Raw genomic sequence first — 14,648 nt, forward strand, 5'->3', positions numbered from 1 at the left:
CTGTCGAACAGCCAAACCTTCCTCCGAATGTATCATCTGACTGATCCACAGTGTCACACATTTCACAGCTGTGTTCTGCAAATGTTTGTAAAAAAAAAAAAAAAAAAAAAAAAAAAGTGACAGACACAACCTTACCAGCCTGAGAAAGTGTAGCTGCATGGAAATGAGAGCGAGAGCGAGCTGTGGGTACGATTTCAAATTGGGAATGAAAATGTTGCCCCATTAGGGCATAGTTGTTTGTCTAATAATATCCCCTCATTCCCGTGAATCAGAATCAGACAGAAATACTCGTTTTGGATGCGGGGTGTCATGAATAAATGATTTCCTCCTCGTTTTAGTGCACACAGAGGAGGAGGAGGAGGAGGAGGAGGAGAGGGGTGCTGGAGATGAGGGAGCTGATTGACAGCAATGTGTAATGCTCTGTGAGGAGAGTCTAAGAATCAGGAGTTGTTTGAATGAGTATGCAGATGCACGCCACTCAGCAGACTGTAATCTCCTCTTTCTAAGATCTCAGACAGCTGTGCCAGATCTGAATCTCGGCATCTTCACTTTGACGCCACAGGTAAGTTTTAATTTTAACCATAATGTACTGTGTTTCCACAGTGCTCTAAAATAACACCCAGGTATTACACCTGGCCTCATTAGTGGTATATCTATGGAGTGGCACGCTGCATAAACAGTGAGTTCTACTCCGGCTGGTTTTACCCCAGGGGCACTTGTGCAGTTGGAATGCAGTATATTCAGTCAGATAAATATAAATCTACTTATCTACAACCAAACAGGATGACAAACTGAGGTGATGCTGATCTTTAGTGTATTTAGAGTAAGCAGCTGCCCATCCTGAGTCAGTTGTCACCACGTTTCTACTGGGAGTGCAGACTAGTTAACAAACAAAAAGGTTGAAAATAGCTAGCTGAATGTAAACAGTTGAAATAGTTAAAAGTGACAAAATCTGGCAACCTTTTATGAATCACTTCAATGACATCAAATTATCTGAGAAGAGTTGAGATGTGTCTTAACGCCCTGCAAGTAAAGAAAAAAAGGAAAGGAACATATTCATTTTCTTCCTTTGTTTTTTCTATTCTTATGGAGGGATATGTGTATTACAGTCGCTAATGATTAAGTTCAAATATGGAAGCAGCTGGAAAGCATGTGGTGTCAGTCTCCCTCTGGAACAAAGGATCAATTCTGAAATACTCATTTTACATGTGGAGCTATTGAAAGTAATGGACAACTGCAAATAACCAAATGGAAGTCAAGAAGGGACACTGCAAATTGATAACTGTCTGATAATTGTCATATTTTGTGGTAAACAAGTTTCCATCTTTCTTTTGTTTGTTTTGGGTTATTGCCTTATGAATGTTTGGGCGTGTATAAATAGCTGGAACAGTTAGTGACAGTAAAGCGTTAACAGTTGAAAAAGCTGAAACTGGTGGATCCACAGTTGAAATAGTTATATGTGGATGAATAGCTGAAAAGCTGAAGCAGTGGTTCTCAAACTTTTTTACATCTAAGACCCTAAACTGACACAAGTTAGACCACGCCCCCATTTGATAAGATTTTGGCTTTTAGATTTTTTATCAAAGCAAGAGTTTGAAACCCATGATCATATTTTGTATCATTGTGTTACTTATGGATGGAATCGTAGCGAAAACAAATTATTCCCCTTTTGCTGTGGGACCCCCTGTAACCCACTCAAGAAACCTCTGGGGGTCTCCGGACCCCACTTTGAGAACCACTGGCGAAAGGTAACAGATTAACAGTGGAAATAGTTAAAAGTAGTGAAGTAACAGCTGAAATATTTTATTAAAAGAAACAGATAATTTGGTTGAAACATTAAGAAGTATACAATTGAATTTTACATAGTGTGTAAACAGAACCCAGTTTATAATCAGTTCATATTTGGAACGTGGTGAGTGGTGCTGATGAAGGGGCGCACACTTCATCTGGGCTGTGAGGATGCATCAGACAACAAAATGACTCTAAACACTCAAGAAAAATGAGATGTCTGTCAGAGCAAGACATGACGAAAACAAGACTCAAATTTGTAATGTCAACACAGTCTTGCATTCAATCTGCGAGCGCAAGAAGATGATGAGTTTTGGGGTGAGGTGAGACTCAAGATGAAAAGAATTTCATAAATACAATTAACTCGAGCACCCAACTTCCCTCTATTTTCTCAGAGCACTGCTTGTCACAGGTTAAACGGATGATTGCACTTTCATGGCAAAATATTAATAGAGCGAAAATAAGTCAGTGGTTCAGGGAATTGTACTCTTGTCGTCACTTAGAAAAAGATTACGCACACACACGCTTAAGGGCAGAGACGATTCAAAACGTGTGGGGGTCTATTTATATCAAACATATGGATGAATCATATATTTTAGGTCAATAACATGAGCTGAGGTATTTTCATTATGTTTTGTTGTCAACATTTTCCAGTTCTGCTTCTTTAGTCTTTAAGCGTCTACACCAATATTGATCTCTCAGAAATCACACTATCTGACCCTTATATATGCAAAAACATGAGCATTTCTTCCTCCAAATATGAAGCAAAATCATTTTCAATTAAAATACATTATTAGCAATTTAAAGTGTATATTGGCAGGAAATAAAACATTTACAAAAACCCCCGGGTGATCAGCCTGAGAAGTTTTCTAATATAATTCATGCTTGCCATTTGTAAGTAAACATGGTGTAATTTGTGTCAGGTTTATGATGACAGATGTAGATTCAGTAGGTTTGATATGTGTGTGTGTAGGAGAGAACAGGGCTTGAATAAAGGAAGCAGATTTGGAGCATATCTGAAAATATATTTTTTTTCAAAAAGCTAATAATTTAAACATTTTACATCAGTGAGTGACAACATCCCCAGAGCGTTTATCAAAGTTTATACAAATCCAATAACTTCATCTTCTAAAGAAGCACTAGAGCAGAAATGAGAAGCGAGCCTTTTTTTTTTTTTCATCTGCGTGTTATTTCCACGCTTCTCTCGGCTCACAATGAAGGGCTTCGAGCCAAATCAGCGGGAAAGGCTGATGGGGTGAAAAACGCTGTCCTTATCTATGTAGGAGAGTGGAACGGTTGCGGATGTGACTTTGTTATCATGCAGCTCACTGAAAGAGAGGAGGCGAAAGTAGAAGATGGGGAGGGAGAGGAGGAAGAGGGATGCCTGCTCCAATGTCAGGTTAATTGCAGGAATAGATTTCTTGGCAGGTAGGATGTTCCCTAAATAAAATAAATGACTTGTATTATCCCCCATTAGTAAAATATTCCACATCATCCTTCATTATTTACCAAAAATACACAGCAAGGCAATCTAATTCTCATGACCGAGCATCAATCACATGGCTATACTTCAATAAACAAACAAATCACTGCAGCGGCTAAAAGCATATGCTCTGAGGGCTCATCAAAAATCACACACATTTGATTCATGTCAACACTTCAAACGTGGCTCACTGGATGTGTTCAGTCAGTATTGATTAACGCAAAGCGACTGATCAATCTGGGGCTAAAGCACTCCACAGGTTTTCCTGTTCATCATTCCAGCGGTGGTCGACTCGCTGTCTCAGGAAAACAATGGCAAATAGAGATCAGAGTGATTCCACCGTCCTCTCTAAATTGAAAAAAAAAAAAAAACAGACTTCTGTAACAGCGTGAGCGAAGTGTGTCTGCTGACTGCGTGTCTGGTGACGACTGAGCAGCTCAAACAGTTTCAGACTAGAACACAGATCTAGTTCACCGTGTGCACTGTCCCCAAAATAAACAACAAAGTCATTCATGTCTCTTCAAGTGTTCTTTATTACCTGCAAGGAGGGTTTCGTAAAACCGGTGTTAAACTAGTGAGTCTATGTCATAGTCACTCTGACTGTGGCTTCGTCAAAAATTTGTGTTGCAAATACACTGATTGAAATCTGTGTTAACATACGTACAATATGACGCCTAACAAATACAGTAAGGCCACATCACCATTTGCACAATGACAGTTACAGTAAGAAACTGTGTGTGTTTGTGAGAAAGCTCGTCATAAATCTACAAATAGTGAGGAGGATGAAAAGCTTAAGACAATAATTTACAAAATATAGCGATGTAAAGCAGTCGTCTTTAAAATACCAACAGATATCCCTTTTAAACCAAAAGGCTCAGGTCTGCCAAATATCAGAGCATCAGTAATTATAATATTACAAAGTACTCAAGTCTTACAGCAATGATTCTGTACACGATGACCATCACATGCTCGTATTGCACATGGTTCAGTCAGTCACAACATCACTAATCCCACATTTTGTCTGTTCCACATTTTCAAATTTAATAACTGATTTCATGATACAAATACTGACGGTACGCTACAGCTAAATTTGTTTTTAACGTATTCTGAAGCTGCGAATGATTTATTATGTTGGTAGACTATCTTGTTAATATTAAGAACCTGCAATGCAATCTCAAAGTTTTTTATCATTTTCCAACAGAAAAATCACACATTTCAAAAACCAAGTGTGTATATCATACAATAATAGTGATAAAACTCAGTTTGGGGTTTTTAAGGAAACCACAGAAACTGAACTGACAACCAGTGTTGAGTGTATTTTACCCACAGTGCCCCATGGTGAGTGTGGTTTGAACCAGATTTAGTGGCCCCAGGGACAGCCGCAGGGGTCTCCACAGGCCCTCTTCCTTTCCCAGAGGATGTGCAGCTCCTCGGCTGTGTGTTGCGGGGACGACAGCATGTCCAGGTAGCACTCTTTCTCACACAGCCAGCCGGGGTCCTGGCAGAAGCACAGGGGGGTGTTAACATGCACATCTGGTTATTAGTCATACACTGGTTCAGGTCTCACTCGGGTTAAACTGTTAACACGCGCCTTTGGGACTGAACCACACGTTGCTACGATTACACCAGCTAACAAAACGATCCTGTCAAACTGTTGAGACGTTTTATTTGTCACGTTCACACACCATGTGATAAGGATGGTGAAGCTGTGCTAGAAGTCTGGTGTACTATACAATTTTGTACAAAGTATAAAAAGCACAATGGTTATCAGTTCTCAAAGTGACATAGTGAAATACTAAGAGGAGGAAAATGACAGTCATCTCAGTTTTCAGTCCTGCTCAACATGTACAGCATTTCAGCCAGCAGCCTTATTTGGGAGGAGAAAAACATTTATCATTTCAATTCAGGTTTTATTTTACATTGTATATTGTATATTTTCATTTTCGGTCTGTATTGCTGAATAATGAAGCTCTCCGGACTGAATCATTGCCAATAAAGTAAGTACAAATGATCAGCTGTGTGCATGATGATTTTTTTTTTTGTATTCAGTCCCATTGTTAAACTGTTCATCTTTCTACTGTCCTATTAATCTGAATTTAATGGTTCCATCGCTGCCAAAGTCTGATAAGTTGTCTTTTATAAATATATTTGACTATTGTGAACAAACCAAATGGCAGATCTTTTTCCTCTTTTACCTGATATTTCTGTGGTCCAACAGCTGCCATCCATATCCCCATGCTCACATCTTCTCCCTGTAACGACACATCGAGGACAGATCGCTCACATTATATTCACGATTATCTGCCCATTATTTCCCCACAGTTGCTTGGTGCTCAGTACTCCACCTGGTAGGCTTTCAGCTTCTCAGCATTACTGGCGAGCCACTGGACCAGGTCATGAGAGACCACATAGCCTGAGCCGCAGGCAAACGCCGGGTAGGCTGGACTAGCGTACTCCAGCTCCTGCCACTTCCCGATGCGATCCACTGCCCAACTCTGCCTGAAACTAGGTCAGGACAGCAGTTACATTATCATCACATCCTGTGTCCCTTTCACCTGACGCTTCACGGTTCTGACTGGGCAGAACATTCCTATTTGTTTCGTCTACAGTGCAGCTGACGGTGCACTGGAGTTAAGTTGCGAACACAAGTGGAGTAAATTCACAAGCAAAATATACATTGTCAACAGGATCAGACACCAAACTGTACTTACTTCCCCCACCAGAAATTGCTGCGCTTGAGACCCTTGTGGTCAATCTTCATTAATACTGAGTCCACATCGATATAACAATCATCATCCGTCTTCAGCAGCAGATTAAAGTCAGCGTTTCCCACAGACCTGCCAGAGAGGGAATTTGCAACCTTAATTAAAGCCGACCTCTGATTTTTTTTTTTTTGCAATATCTCAGAGTGGATTTATTTTCAAATACCGCTGAGAGTGAAAGGCAAGAGGTTTTGCAACTAAATAAAACACTTGCCAAGTCAAAGATTAAGACCACTGTGTATATTTTGCTACCTGATGACTCACAACTGTACTTTCTCCCTGACTGGGTGGTTGCAATTGTGATTCTAACAACGAGACGTTTTGAGGCGGCGACACACTTTCATTTCAGGGTGCTGATTTCCTCAGAGGGCCCAGGCAATTTGCAGACAGAGAATCGAGTCATTAGCACTCGGCATACCATTTATAGAACTGAAGCAGTTTGGAAGGTACGTTCCTGTAGGTGTCTACCACGTCTACGAACACCATGTCGCCGTGCCGCAGGCTCTCACGCTGCAAGGCGGCGTCCTCCTGCCTCAGCCTGGAGGCATGGTGCTCGGTCCTGGCTGGGCGGCCCCGCAGGAGCCCCGACAGACCGTCTCCATCTGACACACAGGTGGTGGGGGGTAAGCACAGGGAGGTGCGTGATGGGGGTAATGACAAAGAAAAACTGAATAAATCAGGGGAAATGGTGAAAGTCTTTTGGTGCATAGAGGGATTTAAAAAGAACCCACATTAACTTTTTATTCACCCAACTTATGAATAAATTAAGGCACTTTTGAGGAATAATAACTGAAATCACTGGCTGGCGGAACAGTATGATAAAATTTTAAGTTTACAGAATGGATCATTAGTTTTGTTTTCAGAGATATTGAATGGTGAATTTCATTTTCTTTTCACCAAAGTGGCTACAAATCCATTCTCAGATAAAGTCAAACGCAAACACACGCAGGAGGTAAAATCAATAATGAAACACAACAGGGTGGAGAGGGGAAGAACCATGTTATTTCCCATTTGACATGTATGCAAGAGCCCTACGGCAAAAGAAAAGAGTTAATCTCATAACCTGCCAGGGTGAGCAGGTTTTTACAGAAGGACTCCTTTTCAACAGCTGGCTAACAGAGCGATTTTCATAAAATTGTTCTCATAAGAAGCTCAGACTTAATTTTGTTGCTGGACCAACCGTAGATAGTGAAGGTGAACCCTCCAGCCAAACCGGGAAACCCAAGAGCACTTCTGTGAGGCAATATGCCCTCTGCAATCTGCAAATCCAAGAAAATAGCAAAAAAAAAAGTAATTTTTTAATTTCTTTTCCGAACTTCAAAACTTGAGACAATATTCTTTATACATTTTTTTTGACACTGCATGTGAACACGTACAGAGGAGATCTTCAGGACACCACCTCCATCATTGAGCTGCACAGAGGAGGAGTTGACTGTTGTCAATCCAGAAGAGTCCAGACTCTCCCAAACCAGCGTCCCCTCAAAACCCTGGATGAAAAACAGACATTTCACTCACTGCATATGTAACATGGTGTTGTTCTGTCCAACACCAGTCACATTACATGCAGGACACTAAAGTCATGTCGTCTGTATTATTCTGGGGTTGGTTAAGGTCAAGGTAGTTTTCTTTCTACATTAAAAAATCTTACATATTTATATTTGAAATCATATTTAGTTTTTTATTTCTGTTGGGAAATTATTCATTTCCAAGGACACTTCCTGGAAAGATGACTCATGACCTCAGTATCTCCACAGTCCTGGTGAGTATATGTGAAAACTGACCTTAGGCAAGATGAACTGCTCCACCGGTTTGTACCAGACCCCGTTCACCACGGTCCCTGTGCTGATGGCACTGAAGCGCGCAGTAACCACAGCCTCCTGCAAAAAGTTTTTACACAAAGTTTACACACAGAAACTCGACTTTTTTACACCAACGTGTAAATTTATCTTTATCTAGACTGAATACTGCACCACAGACTGTTATCTCAACGGCAGTAATCCAACAGGAGTTTCGGTTTGTGTCGGGGACCGAGGCAGTAAACAGTAGCGGCACCAGCTGCCCCCAGGCTGTGTATCAGAAAAACACCATACGGGATATATTACGCCCCGAGGTCGAGGCCCCGTTACCTCCTGGTCCAGCTGGAGAAGCTTCACCGTAACGTTGCTCTGAAGCTCGGGCCGGGTCCCGCTGGGAAACACGCCCAGCCTTGTGATAACCACTGGATGGAGGACCTTGAAATCCAGGGCGATGGCCGACACGTCGGATGGGGCGAGCACCGAGGGGTCAGACACCGTCACGATCTCTATCTCTGCATCCTGCCCTGTCACTGGGACAGACGGAGGGCAGACTGTTACTGCACAAGCACAGGTGAGATTTATTATCGTCCCAACATGCTGACCATCTCTTTTACAGTGATGAAGAACAGGTGATTCGAGGAGAGCCTTCAGAGAAGAAGGCAGACTCTGGGAAAGCTACACCATCAGCACTTTGAAGAGCTGATTCCTGGGACCGCTGTCTTCAAAGTGAGCTTCTGCTCGTGAGTGTGGTTTCTTAATTACAAAACAGCAGTTTATTACCCAGGAGATCAATGAAAAGATCAAGGCTGTTAAAGGGAAGAAGGCTTTTTACTTTATATACGTTCTACACAAGTTCTGCTGCATGCTCCAGAATAAAAGACAATTAGGGGCAAGGAATTGCAAACAAAGAGAGAGCAGCTGTTTATCAAACGACACGTCTCTCACACTGACAGAGTGGAATTGAGCTGCAGGATTTTACCGGTGTGTGAGGATATGTTAAATATTGCTATGCTGACTAAATATAAATGCTTAGTTTGTGCCAACTTGTCAAAACAAACAACAACAGCGCTTCTCTTGGCACTGGCCAGCATTAGCTTGCCAGTTTATTCATTGGAACAATGAATAAAACTTGGCATAAATCATTAATTATTTACAACAAATTTACTGCTATTTCATATTTTTTGGTGATTTTCCATATTAATCAACAACTAATATTGTATAGTGTTCTGTATTGTTTACATTTCATATAATCAGTTTATTTATTATTCTTATTTATATTTATATTCCTGATTAATTGGTTAAATAAAACGTTAAAAATACTGAAAATGGCCAATCACATCTTCCCAGATTCCAAGATGACGTCTTCAAATCTTTTTTGCAACAGTTCAAAAACAAATATATTCAATTTACTACCACAGAAGACTAAATAAACAGCACATATTCACATTTGAGAAGCTGGACCCAGTGAATTTTTAGGATATTTGCAACAAAAAAGGACTTACATGATTAATTGTTTATCAAAATCTCAGTGCGAGTCACAACATGTCAATCAAACATGGTAAAAAAAAAAAATCTGCCCTCAAGTCTCAACATTTTTGAATATCATTAAAAATTTGATTATTTCTCATTACTACAAAACACCAGCCCCTTGTGTTGGGAGCAGGATTACTAGAAACAAAGTCTGAGATGCTAATTAGCATTCACCTTATTGTAGTCCCCAAGAAAAATCCCGATGATGAAGGCAGCACAAACAAACAAACACATTTCAGAAACAATTAATTGTCCACTTAGCGCACGCTCTGACTTGAATCCTGAGTCAGGTACTCAACTGTGTTTAAAAGCAGCCATTGTCTCTTTCTCTTCCACTCACACCGAGCATCTCGCACCAAAGCTGCCCGCCTGCCTCGGATTCTGAAGCAAATCACGTCAACACTTACATCCATTAACACGCTGGAGAGCAGAGAATGGGCTGGAAAAATAAAACATCACCATGACCCTAAAGGCCATTGCCTATTCTGATGAGCAGTAATTATGTTTTCATGAAGGCAACAAACACTGAACCGACCAGAGGAAAAGTAGTGAAACGGCTTAACTGGACTGGCTCTGTGAAGGTGAGAGACATGGACAATTTGCTGCAGACGTTCAGTGAGTCTGTTCAATTATTTCATCTAGTGTGTGTCAGTGCTTCATATAGCTTTACTTTTCGAGTGTTAGTGCGCAGCTCTAGTTACGGCTGCAACAGCTGCATTGACTGTCAGACATGTCTGCTTCGGCCTTGGGTATGGAATGGAAAAGAATGGTGTCCTTGAGCTGTGGGGGAACACGAATAAAGGTTTTTTTTTTTTTTTTAACTTCTTTTCTGAAGATGCATTCTTTTAATTCTCTCAACTCACCTCCTGCTATTCTTCTCTGTTCTCAGCTCAGCCGCTATTAACAACTGCACATGCAAGCTACAGACTGCACACAGAACACCTCTCTGTATTACAGCTGCAGATGTCTACTCAGTACCTGGCTCGGTGAAGTTCAGGATGGAGCAGGAATACGGATCCTCTCTGTCCTCCTCTGGAATGGGACACCCATGTTTGCCCACGATAAACTTCACCCCCACTCTAGAAATAAAAAGCACAAACACCACTGTGTTGTGTTCATCTATTTTTGTGCAATATTAGGCAACAAGATTTCAAAAGCTTGTCCATCTATCCACCCTCCGTTGCCATGGTTACTGAGGGTTGCTTAAAGGCCATCACACCTTATCTTTGCTTAGATCGCTGAATGAGAAGGAAATGGACAAAAAGGAAGAATGAAAGAGAGAACAGTATTGGCCGCTAGTCAGGTAAAGATAAAAGAGGTTGATGGGGAAGTTTGTTATTAGCTGCCAGCTGCAGGCTTTATTTCCACTACATGAATCTGACCTGGGAAAGAAAAAGAAAGGAGGAGAAACAAGTGGTGAAGTTGGAGATCCACCCTACAGACCTGTGCTGGAAGTGGGGGTGATCTCGGAGGTAGCCCAGCCAGGTCTCCCTTATCGCTTGTCGCAGTTCATAATGGTGTCTCGCTGACAGCACTCCCACCAAAACTTCATAGAAAGGTAATGCTTCATCTGTATGAAAAACAGGAACCATGCTGAATTTTTTAATTTCTGATTGAAAACCTCAAACAACAGCAGCAGTCAACTGTGATGAAATAAAATGTAAGCATGGGGTAAAATATGACCTACAGTTGATGACAATGACAAGGCAACAAGATAAAAAATAATAATCACACTTTGAGGCATGCTTGATTTATGATTCCCATTCCTGATCCTGACAGCAGTTTCCTCTGGTACTTAGTTTGCACTGACTTACTGTGATGCATCCTGTAACGCACCTCATGGAAATTAATGTCTTCATGCATCAAAAGGTGGTTAAACTATAATCCCCTGATAAAAAAAAAGAAAGCGGCTTCAGCCTCCAGTACAGCCCTGATAATAAGTGATAATCCATTTGAAGGCAGCACAGCGCTCAGTAGTTGCACTGTAATAAGGCAGAGAATCTCAGCTCGCTCCAGCCTCTTTTTCCAGACGTTAGACTATCCCAGCAACGCCCAACACTACTGAACTGTTACATGCACATTATTTCCCTCTTAAACACACACACGTATGAACACACACTCTCCAGCGCGGACACACGGCCACGCGAACAAGCGTGAACTACCTGTTCCCACACAAACTAAAAACCACAACAGACACACCGGGGCGGTAAAAGCAAAGTTAATCAGCCGCTCGGCTGTGAAAAAGTTGCAAAGCTTTGTGGAGCTGAACCCCGGGGTTGAGGCTAAAAAAGTACCCGAGTGTGTGTTGTTGTCCAGCGAGGTGGAGGAGGGTCGTTGTGCCAACCACAAGTGCACCAGGACGGCAACAGCACAGGGCAGCAGAATGAGCGCTAGCCTCCGCATGGACGGAGCCCTTCACTCAGCCGGAGCAGCCTTCAGCTTTAGCGGCGCGGAGCCTCTTCCTGAGCCACACGGCGCTGCGCGGTGGTGTGAGCCGCTCCGTGTGTGCGCTTCATTTCAGCTCCGCAGCTCTCCGCCGGGCTCTCAGCACTGCCTCATGTCTGCCTCCGCTGCTCGGAGAGCTGGGCCAATGGGAGACGAGTATCCCTGTCGCTGTGCACTCTGGGAGATGGAGTTGGAGATGGAGAACACTCTCTAGCCAAATAAATACAGTTGAGTCTGAAAAACAATCTGTGGTTGCATTGTAATATGGTAGTTATACAAAATTAATATTATTATTATCATTATCATTTTATATATATATATATAATTATTATTACACTGATGATGACAAATTAGAAAGAACAGTCATTTTTAACATTAAACTAAGCCAGTATTATACTATCTGATCATTATTACTGATACATTAATCTATCTATCTATTCTAATTTTAAGTCTTGCTATTTTAGCAGTGTGTAGCCTATAAACAAGATAAATGTGTGCACCACAGTGGGTGTAGAACATACATTTCAGAATTTAATGTCTCCATGTAATATAAAGCAGCCCCATGCAGTTTCAATCTCCACCTAAACCACATTAAATGAACAGAATGGTGTAGAAAGCGGAAAAAATATTATGTGTTTTTCAAAGTAAGTTGAAACACTAAATCACTGATAAAAGCTACAAAAAGTTTGGCTGAGGTGGATCTTCATGTTTATCGTATCTTTTTTGTTTGTTTGTTTGTTTTTTCTTCAAACCACCACCATTGCAAATTTCTAATGAAGTGAGAAAAAACATCTAAGCATATTAGAAAATTAACATATGGATCCCTCTAAAACCCAGGTGACATGTCACAGCTTTAGGATTAGAACATATTAAACCCGTTACTCTGTGCTGCTCATAAAGTATTTAAACAGAATCTATTGTGCATGGTGAGGGATGTTTGACGACAATCTCTTCTGACTCTGAGAGCACCGGTGTTTCTCCCAGAGAGGAAGAGAAGGCCACACCACCCAGAGCGCCTGCTGCCATGCTTGTAAACATTTCATTTGTATTGATTTTAATGGAGTTCCAGTGTTGCATAAATGTTATTTTAGAGACCTTACCACCCATTCTAGGGAAAAATAATAATGTAATGGAAAACCCTGGTGTGCCACACACTGTTGTGAGTAGAAATCATTGAGAAATTGCTGCAAAACAGCCTGCTGTTACTGTAGATAAATAATCTTATCAGAAATTGTTAGTTTTCTTGTGTGTTTTGCGGAGACTTTGGGGGCTCACTGCTCAATTTGGCAAATTGCTCCAGCCCAGATTCCTGGTATTAGATAACCTACTGCCCTAGGGATAATTACTTTCCTGTGCATTATATAATTCTTTTTGGAGTCGTATTCATAGATATACTCATTACAATGATTTAGTTTTCTCTCTGCAACACATTATTCATTTGAAAGGAAAAGGCTATTCATAGCATGGGCAGGGATTCGTTAAACACAACGCAACATCTTGCTCTACTGCGGACAGCCAACCCTCATCTATCCTATTTTGTTGTTTATGTGTCCAACTCTTATTTAACTTTTTATTTATATGTTGAAACCAATGACTTATTATCTGTGCTATTTCAAGACTATGTATGCAATTATTTTCAGTTTCTCTTTTTGCTTCACAGAGTGTTCAGAACGCTCGGCACTCTCTCCAGATCTATATAGATTTCTTTTTATCCACTCCGGTCCCAGCTGAGAACCATGTGCATACCAAATAATATTGAGACCTACTTCTTGAATTTTCTAATTTTAGTTTTTGGTACATTAAACTCACATTTCACTCCATAAATTTTCCCCCCCATAAAAAACTTATTTTATCTGAACTGAGGGTCTAAGGGAAGATTGTGCTGCCTGTTGTAATACTTCTAAAGCCCTCTGGAGTAGAATCATGATTTTGGGGTAGATAAAATTGACATAGCCCTGTAAAGGTTGTTTTTCACTCCATAAGTACTTTTCTATAACCTTTATTATAATCATGAGTTGTTACATTTAAAGTCAGGAAAATAAACATCCATAAATATTATCTACTAAGACTTGAACACTCAAAAACTCAGCTAATCATCTGGACTGTAAGGATGTGGATAGAGCAGATTTTATTTACAGTGACCAAACAACCCAACTATGTTGATCACATTCTGATTAAAATGTTGTTAAAGCCTGATTGGTGCACAGAAGTTAGTTACATCTCATTTTTCCCACAGAGCCCCGCCCATTCAATTCATGTTGTTTGTCATGTTGGAGCCATTTATTCATAGTGAGAACCTGATTTTCATTTCATTATTTCAGAGCCTTTAACTTAAAATAAATGTTGATAAATAATCTACACCACAGCTGTACTGAGGCTCTGTAACTCTGACTGTCTTTAATCACATCCTGCTGCTTTGGATTGGTTCAGAGTTATAATCAGTAAGAGATGCCTGACTCGCCTTATCAGTGCCATTCATCAGCAATCTCTGTACCAATTTGTACAATCTACTCAGTTCCTGCCATTTTTTCCCTAAGTTGAATGTGACCTATGATAACAAATCACCAACTCGATCTCCTCGTGTGACTTATGTGGCCAAAACAAAAAAAGCTCTTTTGCACTGATAAAGAGACAAAGTTTTGTGAAATAGTGTCTGGATAAAATAAACACTATCAACCAAACTTGGTGGAAAGTGGTAATTTCAGTCTTCTCCCAGGTGAGGCTGTAAATGCATGCATGGATGAACACATGAACCGGTTGATACCCGGAATTATTATTTAGCAACATTATTCATGCGACCTGCAGAGTCGGCGCATGAATTACTTCTTTTTCCTCTAGCTACGC

General features: G+C 40.8%; 1 protein-coding gene across 2 annotated transcripts; it reads right to left on the bottom strand.

Moving 5' to 3' along the window:
* Window positions 1-1,782: 1,782 nt before the first annotated feature.
* Window positions 1,783-11,932, bottom strand: b3galnt2 (beta-1,3-N-acetylgalactosaminyltransferase 2). 2 transcript variants are annotated; one of them, XM_056396253.1, is made up of 13 exons: window positions 11,654-11,932; window positions 10,803-10,929; window positions 10,338-10,438; window positions 8,160-8,359; window positions 7,815-7,910; window positions 7,410-7,520; window positions 7,214-7,292; window positions 6,452-6,635; window positions 5,983-6,108; window positions 5,617-5,776; window positions 5,467-5,523; window positions 4,599-4,769; window positions 1,783-3,619 (listed from the first exon to the last, which is right to left on the bottom strand). In XM_056396253.1, exons 1-12 carry the CDS (start codon window positions 11,760-11,762, stop codon window positions 4,632-4,634), a joined length of 1,488 nt encoding a protein of 495 aa, XP_056252228.1. In that variant the 5' UTR covers window positions 11,763-11,932; the 3' UTR covers window positions 1,783-3,619; window positions 4,599-4,631. The 2 variants fall into 2 exon arrangements, with proteins under 2 accessions (XP_056252228.1, XP_056252227.1); XM_056396252.1 differs by lacking the exon at window positions 1,783-3,619 and having other exon boundaries at window positions 3,787-4,769.
* Between the last annotated feature and the right edge of the window lie 2,716 nt (window positions 11,933-14,648).

The sequence above is a fragment of the Seriola aureovittata genome, chromosome 14 (assembly GCF_021018895.1).
Source record: "Seriola aureovittata isolate HTS-2021-v1 ecotype China chromosome 14, ASM2101889v1, whole genome shotgun sequence".
In the NCBI taxonomy this organism is placed as follows: domain Eukaryota; kingdom Metazoa; phylum Chordata; class Actinopteri; order Carangiformes; family Carangidae; genus Seriola; species Seriola aureovittata.

Bases quoted from the DNA above. Each gene is read 5' to 3' on its own strand.
- b3galnt2 (XM_056396253.1), bottom strand. From the start codon at position 11,762: ATGCGGAGGCTAGCGCTCATTCTGCTGCCCTGTGCTGTTGCCGTCCTG. The intron at 7,293-7,409 runs GTACGTGTTCAC...TTGGATTTGCAG, and splicing joins GTGTCCTGAAGATCTCCTCT to ATTGCAGAGGGCATATTGCC. The intron at 6,109-6,451 runs GTATGCCGAGTG...CCTCTCTGGCAG, and splicing joins CTGCTTCAGTTCTATAAATG to GTCTGTGGGAAACGCTGACT.